General features: G+C 36.4%; 1 protein-coding gene across 1 annotated transcript; it reads left to right on the top strand.

The window, feature by feature from the left end:
• The first annotated feature begins 509 nt into the window (after window positions 1-509).
• On the top strand, window positions 510-1,658 carry LOC139739156 (galactosylceramide sulfotransferase-like). Its single transcript, XM_071649770.1, has one exon. The coding sequence runs from the start codon at window positions 510-512 to the stop codon at window positions 1,656-1,658; it is 1,149 nt and encodes a 382-aa protein (XP_071505871.1).
• Window positions 1,659-9,218: the final 7,560 nt, after the last annotated feature.

The raw sequence follows: 9,218 nt of genomic DNA, 5'->3' as shown, positions 1-9,218 counted from the left end.
AATTTGCTTTGCATGCGAAAAATAGACGATTTTACTTGTTTTTTTTTTAAATTTTCACATGTTCTGACATTGGGACGATCCAAGTTTTTGCAAAGCAAATCTTTACGGAGCAAGTCATTCAAAGACAATTAAGAAGCCCGTGTTATAAGGAAGTTGCTTTCAGTTTTACCCAATTTATGAAGCAATGTTTCTTTTAATGATCACAGATGACCATAATGATAATCATCATCATCATTACCATCATCAATATTAATATTTCTATTGTTTTAGTACTTGTATCAATATTATCATAATCAGTATCATAACCTATTCAAAGGATATAAGACACAACTTCAATTTGGTTGTGATTATTTTTTTCGAAGTTTAAGAGTAGATTTGTCCTTTGATATCAAGAATCTCTTCACTTTCTTGTTTTTTCGTGTATTCAGAGAGACTGGACGGTCTTTATTGGCTGCCTTCTCCTCGTTGCCGTTTTGATGAGTGTGTATTCGTCGCAGGGATCGACTAATATGACTTCTGTTATTCAGTCGAGTTTGGCTCTGGAAGTAGCTGTTCAGCCGATGCAATTCGCGTCCAGAAGTCAGAGCACTAAACCCGATACGAGCTTAGTCCTCATCAAGACGCACAAGACAGGTGGAACAACGGTGGCTTCGATCCTGAACCGGTTTGGCTTCAAACATCGACTCTCATTCCTTTTCAATATGCGGGACTACAAACATGGTCACTTCCGCATGGCTTCCCTAGGCAAGCAGAAAGGACAAAATTTTCTACCGCCACTCTGCGTTTCACTCGGAGACTACAAGCGTTACCGTGGTAACTACGATATGATGACCGCGCATCTTCGATTCCTACCTAATCTTCAGGATCTACACAAATACATGAAAGCGGACGCCCGGTATATATCAATACTGCGCGAACCTAGCGCGCAATGGGAATCCGCGTTTTCGTTCTTCGGCGCGGCGCGTAGCATGAATATCAGCGCAGTCCGTCGGGGAAGTACAAACGAAGCGAATATTGCTGTATTCTTATCTGATCCAGAACGCTACTGGGGAAAACCGAAAGGGGGCCACGCGAAATTCTACACCAGAAACGGGCAAATGTTCGACTTTACAAGCGATACATCGATTCACACGAATAAAAACACGGTCAGTGATATCATAAAACGATTGGACGAGGCTCTTGATTTGGTCCTTATTACAGAACATTTTGATGAATCACTAGTTTTATTGAAAACCCTGATGAACTGGGGATTTGCCGACATACTGTATGTGAAGAAAAACGAACGGGCTAAGCATTCTAATTTGAGTGAAGAACAGCGAAATGAAATCCGAGAATGGAACTCAGCAGACGTTTCTCTCTATGAACACTTCAATCGCACCCTGTGGGAAAAGATAGCAACTCTAGGTGAGAAATTTCAGAGTGACTTAGCCACATTTAAGCATCTCTTAGACGATCACTACCGCGCATGCGTGATTGGAAGCGAGGCGAAGGCGCGGAAGGGGCAAAGGATGTTACGTATTGCTCACAAGACGAGTAATAAATCGGCAAAGTGTAAACGACTGGTCAGTGAGAATTACGAGACCACAAGACTTATCATGAAAAGGCAGAAAAACCGTCTTGGCTGTCCGGTGACGTGGAAGAAAACATTGTCTGGATAGACATTATAGCTCACTGACCCCATATAACACTTTCTCCTTCATAGAACATTTAGACATAATCATCGAAAAAAAATCTGAGAAAGTTACGGGGCAAAGAAACTTAAAATATATTGCAGGTTCAATAACAGGAAAAACAAAAGCACTCTGGAGCAGACCTCCGCCAAGCAGCCGTGGTTAAGATATTGCCATTTCATAAGAGGTATAGGGACATCGACTATTCATTCAGTGCAATTGTGATCATCCGTTGTTGAGTTATTAGGAGATTAAAGTAATTTTATGTTATCTATGATGCCCTGACCTCTTACCTTCGAGATCATTCGTGACTGTTTCCTTCTTACATACTTGATTATGAACATATCCTGCAAGTTTGGGGAAAATTCTATTAACCGTTCATGAGTTCATTATCTCATACGCAAACAGACAGATACACAGTCATAAGGAACTGTGAATATTGAACCTTCGCCAGGTTCACGGAGAGTATAGGTTTCATCTACTAGCAGAGGTTAGAAAAGGAAATCGATAAATAGCTACTGATTATTCAATGAATGACTAATAATCTTTCTCCCCAAGTTCATATTCATGTGTTCAAAAGTTGTTTTTTGTCTCTATATCAAATGCTTGTAAGAGCCAATTTTGGCTTTGAGTGTGCACGAATTAAGGAATGATAACATCTTATTCATGAAAGAGTTTCGACTCCACTATGTCAGACTTAAATGATGATGGTCCGCCTACAACATTTATAAGATGTACTATTATGTATCGATAAACAGTTTGTTCTTTTGTTTTTATCCTGGCAGTCTGTTTCAAGCATTTCTTTTTGTTTTTAATAGGGAAACTGATCACGCATAGCATTGACATTATCATTATACAAAAATAAATTGTGAAATAAACACGAACGTTTGCCTAAACTCGTAACTCGCAACGACCTTTCAGTATACAGAATATCATTTCAGTTCATCACACCAGAGCAAATCACGAAGAAGAAACTGCAAAAGGTCCCGATGAAGTTTACCTGGTAGAAGATGGTTTCGAAATAGAATGATATTGAAAAAGTAATACAGTGTACAAGAAGATTTTAAAGAACGCAAGAGGGTGCATGAGCACCATGTTAGTAGTCAAAAGAGAGCATACCGTTTGACGTAATGCGCATGTAACTTGTATGTTTGCGTCAGCGTGTGAATGCTGCTGCGCATGTATGAGTGTGGCTGACATGCCTTTATTTCATGTTGTTAGTGTAAATACTGTTTATTTTTGTATTTCAAATGTTGCTTGTCCTTCTGGATTTTGAAAGGCGAATAAAGAATAAGAAAAATGTGTGTTTCTATTCGACTTTACTAAGCTAATTGAGATCCATGACTTCCTGATCACATTTCTGAAGAATATCGTATAAATGTCGATTTTATGCTGTCTCAGAATATTGTTTCTTTACCATGCTGCATGATTACAAGATTAAATAGCCTTTTGATGAAAAAAGAACATATATACGGATAGTGTGTTTCCATAATACTCACACTCCCTTATATCTATTAATACAGGTAATAGGTATATAGGGGAGAGGCCACAGACAGGCAGAGTACGTCTAGAATTACGGCCACTGTCGTATATATGGCGTAAATACTCAATTCCGAGTGATACACGCCATTAAAACCAAACACACACACACACACACACACACACACACACACACACACAAATGTATATATATGAAGAGTTTGTTTGCAAAAACCGATAAGTCCATTTTTGAAGATCTTGAAGTACGATCTCTGTCATAAAGTACAAAATAATACCTTTTAAATGATATATTGGTCACTACACACACAGGTACATTTTTGAAGTTATGGTCAAAAGAAGCAAAAATGTTCTTATTGTTCTCTTTATTTTTCTTGACCTTTAATAGCAAATATCTCCATTTGGCAAATATGGACTTATCGGTTTTTGCAAACAAACTCTTCATATATATATATATATATATACACTTATATTTATCATATACAACCTATCAAAGTTTAAAACAAAACGAAACAAAATATTCTGCAATTATTTCATAATATGCTGGCAATGTTCTTTAATATCTGTTTATGTCACGTATTTTGATAATGTTTTTGATTACTCAAATTTAAGAAAGGACCCCCTACCTATTATGGAAAGTCCTTCTTACAAAGATTTACAAGAAGGTTTTTCTATCACGAATGTCTCTTGAATTATGATTTAACTTTTAAATTGAAACACATTGGATTGAACATTTATTACTGGTGGACACCAAAGCAATGTTAAAATTTCAAATGTGCCCTGTGCTTGTATTAATTTTTAACCTTCCTGATTTGATTTGATTTGATTTGTTCCATGGAGTCCTTTCCAGAAAGAGATTTTAAAACAAAAAAGTCATTCGTATAGATTAGATGCATCATGTAGAAGTAACAAATGTAGCATTTATTAATTGTTTTACACCAAATTATGATTGTTACACAACATGAAATCTTGTAATGATAATGTAGAATAAAAACATGTCAAACAGTGTCTATTTTTTTAACTTTGTGAGCACTTCACTTGCCATTAGAGTATACGTTAGAATATCATAATATATTATATTTATATTTCAGTAAATGCATAATGACGTGAATTTAATGTATCTATTGATACTTGCATTAATACAATGTAATCTATGTGTATAGATGTACACGTATTCAGTAAGTGGGAAAAGGGGCCAAGGAGGTATTGAATATCAACCATTAGCACTATATAATAATACGATCTTCCGTAAATATACGCGATAAATGAAGGGTCACTAATTGTGGAGACGAAATCGGGATCGTCATACTCGCCATAATGAGAGCTAATAAATGGGCGGCCAATCCAAGCCCGCAGATGCTGAAACTGGATCATCATTGCAGTATTAACATAATAGCACTTTGGCTGCAGCTTCCCACGCCGAACAAATCGCTTGTGTTGGAGCTGGTATCGAGGACAACTACAATGTCATACCTTTTTCTTAAACAACGTCGTTCTCATACATCGGACATCCAATCGAGAAGACACAGTATATGTTTCCCAAGACTTTTTAGATACACGCTGGAAGTCAAAGCAACCGGTATGGGGCCATTTCGTTCGGTGAGCCACTTGGTTATTGGTTATTCCACAATTGTTTGTTATTTCTTTTAATTCTACCGTAATTTCTTAACACCTTTAACAAATTGACAAAATAGGTAATAGTTGTGTCGGGGGTAATAGTTGTGTCGGGGGAAATCATTTCGTGTTTCTTTCACGAAATTAGAAGTCTAGGGGCGTCACGCAGATAAAGGACGTTGTAGGATCAAAACATCTATGCCGTTGTTTTGACTACAATTAGTGTAATCGATGCTGTTTTTGTTACATGCTTTTCAGGGGTTTCTAACGTCAAAATTGCACAGTTCCGTAAAGAGTTTACTTGGACAGGGGCGGATCCAGGGAGGACCGCAACCGGCGCACGCCCCCCCCCCCTTATTTTTTTTTTGTTGAAACAAAAGAAATAAAAAGAAAAAAATGGGGGGGTGCGTGCCCCTCCCCCTTTAATTTTGTAAACGCGCCACCTCTTTACGGAATTCCTGGATCCGCCCCTGCTTGGACATAATGGAAAAGAGTTTAGTGCATGCAATTTAATATTGTGCAGGAGGCCTTGCAAATTTGGAAGCGTGCTCGGAACGTAAGATTTGTTTAGGATTGTTTAGCTTGTTTCATTGTTTTTTCCTTGGGGGAGGGATAATACTTAAGCATTGTGAGTAATGGGTCGCGTTTGTGTTTGCGCGGAAAGTATGTCTTTCTATCATTATTCACTTTTCTCCTTTTTAATTCAAATACAGAATTAGACTGAGCTTTACTACACTCAACCAGAAAGACAATACAAAATACTTAAATGGTGATTTCAGAGAGTTTGTAAATACAAAACGCACATTAAACATATTAGAAGAACAATTCCGCTTCCGAGAAAAAAAAACCTAGCTTGTTGACTCTACTGTAAGTTCATGCTTCACACGCTGATACCACACAACCCACAAATCGCTAGATACGCCCTTTGAAGTTAGTCAACTGTACGGAATGTTCGATTTTTTTTTCATTACTCTCTATCCCTTCCTCCCCCCCCCCCCCCCCCCCCCCCCCTCTCTCTCTCTCTCTCTCCTTGTTTCTATAACTACAGTATGGCCAAGTTGTGGCCTTCTGCCTCTTCTGCTTCATGGTGACATGGACGTGCTCGTCAGGTAATCATATTCAAACTTAGGCTGTTGTTTCCTTCTATCACTTCAACTTAACAGCAGAAGACCAGGCGGTAATCTAAACAAGATGTCGTATGCGCTTGTGAAACAAGTCATACAATGTTCCTGTCAGTTCCGAAAATAGGTCAGGCTTTTGGTGTTAGATCATAGCCAAACAATAATCAGCTCCCACGGTTTAGCTTTACTGTAAACGTGACACGAGTTAGAAATTTAAAAAAAAATCTATAAGGAGTGATATTGACCGACAATAAGCAATTCACTAGTTTGATATCTAATGAAGATCAGAATCAGATGTAAGTCATAGACAATGAAAGTCAGGCATTGCAATTTAGAAATCCTTAAGAAATTCCTTACTCATGGGACGATGACATCAAATGTCATATGTAATTATCAAAGGATTTTATTGAAGTTTCTAGCACTACCACTTACAAGGGAGACATTCGACTGTAATCTGAAAGTACGTATATAGTATACGCGCTTGTGAAACACATCTGTAAGTCTTAAACTTTTTTTCTTGATCATTAAAGTTTGACTGTCAATTAAAGAGAAGAGTTTGATATCTTTCTCACTTTTCTCTATCATAAAATGTCAAAAATAATTTACAATTGTCAAACTTGGGGAACCATAATACCAAAACCGATACCAATTCAGTCCTGGGATGGTATAAGGAATACCAAACGATGATAGGAAGATTGACAGGGTGTGCTGTGCAGTGAGGTGAGTTTTTTGATATCTCATTTTACCTTCTCTAGATAGCGGACGAATATGTGATGTCTAAAAATGTCATCTTTGATTTAATTCTTCCAGACGGTGACGACACATGCACAAACACCGACATGATGTCATGCACGTCGAGAACAATGGATAATGGTGACGTCATACATTTTGTGCCGAAAATAGCGCCTGCATCATTCAGAAATGTCATCGAAAGTACCTTAGATTTACAAGGGAATGCGTGGACATCTGTAAACTACATATGCCAAATATCGAGTGAGTTGCCATCCGGTAAACAAATAACATTTATACTTCTCACTACTATTTAGAATATTCTTGTTTTTCCATCTCCTCTTACAGCTTCTTTTTTTTCTTAATTTGAGAGATTATCTGTTTAACAGTAATGTGAAAGATAATGTTTATATAATCACATGGACGTATTTTTTTCCTGTAATTGTATTATATGTACCTGCTGATTATATAGTATACAAGCCCATAATTATGTGTGCGTAAACCTTGTTTGTTTGTATGAATGTATGTGTGTGTCAATTCATAGACAGACATAGATATTGAAATATCATATAAACAATTTATCCAAGAGAAAGAGAGAGAGAGAGAGTGAGAGAGAGATGTGTTTTTGTGTGTGTCTGTGTGAGGTTGCAGTACAATGCGAATAAAGTTTCAGAGTGATCCATGTTTTACAAGCCTTGCTTTTTACTACACTGTAAAAAATTTGTTTAGTTTCTAAACACCTAACTAAACACTTTTCTGTGACAGTTTAAAAACACTGCGACGCGTTTATATATTAAACATGTTTAGGAACTAAACACATGCTGTGTTTATTTTCAGCACACCCTAGGTGTTTATCACACACACATGTTTATGTTTTAAACGGTTCTGATGTTTAAAAACTAAACACCTGCTCTGTTTATAGCCTAAACACCAAACGTTTACACCATAATCACTCACAGTGTTTAAATACTAAACACCGCACAGTCACATAATCACCCACAATGTTTAAGATCTAAACACTGAACCAAAAAATAAACATGACGCACTGTTTACAATGTAAACACTGCGACATGTTTATTCGCTGTGACAGATTAAAAACACTGCGACATGTTTATTTGCCATTTGAGTGTTTATTCTCAGAACACATGTCTGATTTTTAGATCGATCACAAAATTGCATACACTAAACATGTGACATGTTTACATATTAAACATCGCAATTTCTCAGTGTTTATATGAGACATGTTTACACCTTATACATGCTGAGTGTTTATATGAGACATGTTTACACATCATACATGGTAATTTCCACGTGTTTATATGAGACATGTTTACACATCATACATTCATACATGCTAATTTTTACGTGTTTAAATGAGACATTACTCATCATGCATGTTAATTACCATGTAATTATTAATGTAAAGTGGATTGTTTCCACTTTTGCATGGAATGAGATAAACGCATAACATTATATAGAATTTACCCAATGATGTACCAAATCATCAGCACACTTACAACGCATAATACCAGGGAAGACCTGGGTTAACTTTCACAAACATTTTGGCTACAAGAGTCAAAGGCACTTCTCTGAATGTAAGTTATCAAAACATCAGTCAAAGCTTGGACAATATCTGATGAATAATAAGTTAAAATCCTTTAAAGGGGAAATCGAGTCCAATAAATAAGATAGTCTGATAAAAAAAGAGTAAAATCTTACAAGTTTAACAGTAAAAATTTGAATGAAATCGGATGAAAAATAAGGAAGTTAACATTTTTTGACGTTTTGCTAATTTCTGCAAAGCAGTTAAAAGTGGATATGAATATGCAAATTAGTGAGTTGACTATGTCATAACCTTACAATTTTCCATTGATCGTGTACAAAAAGAAATGATGAAATTAAATGTTTATGTTAATGAAATGTGAAACATAATGGTATTGCTGGTTGAATAACTTCAGTAAGTGATCAGTTAGATATATCAGGACTTGAGCCTCGGGAATAATTGCGTTTGGATGAAAAACTTTAAATTAAGTAAGTGGGGAATGACATGCCCACGTTGCCATTTGCATATTCATATTAACCATTCAAGAACTGTTTCCTCAAAAATTAGCGAAACTTCAAAATGTCATAACTTCCTTATTTTACATCCGATTTCGATCAAAATTTTACCGATGAACTCTTAATATTTTACTCTTTCTTATCAGACTAACTTGTATTTGCACTGGATTTCCCCTTTAGATATTGCCATGTTTTGCTATACGACACCATACTGAGTTAAATGCAAGATACCTAGGAGTCACTGGCCTGTACAGGAAGACGTAAATGAAATTCTCTCCTATACAGACAGTAAAGTTTGTATATGCAGGAAATGGCACACAACTCATTTTGGAGAAAAAAAATATTGCATTTAACAATTACTTTTCAGTCACATGTAATTCTTGGCCTACTTTCAAGAATTGCCGTCTTTCTATTGTATTCAGAACTAATTCTTAGTATTGTAAAACAAACTAATAAACTTGTTGATTGTGAATTGCAACTCAACGCTTCGGAAGCTTGACATATATGTAACACCTCCATAGCAGGAACA

This window comes from Diadema antillarum, unplaced genomic scaffold (assembly GCF_040938485.1).
Source record: "Diadema antillarum isolate AM-2024a unplaced genomic scaffold, OU_Dant_1.0 seq00000785_RagTag, whole genome shotgun sequence".
NCBI lineage: Eukaryota > Metazoa > Echinodermata > Echinoidea > Diadematoida > Diadematidae > Diadema > Diadema antillarum.
The sequence above is the reverse complement of the archived record's forward strand: the minus strand, read 5'-3'. Positions and strand labels throughout refer to the sequence as shown.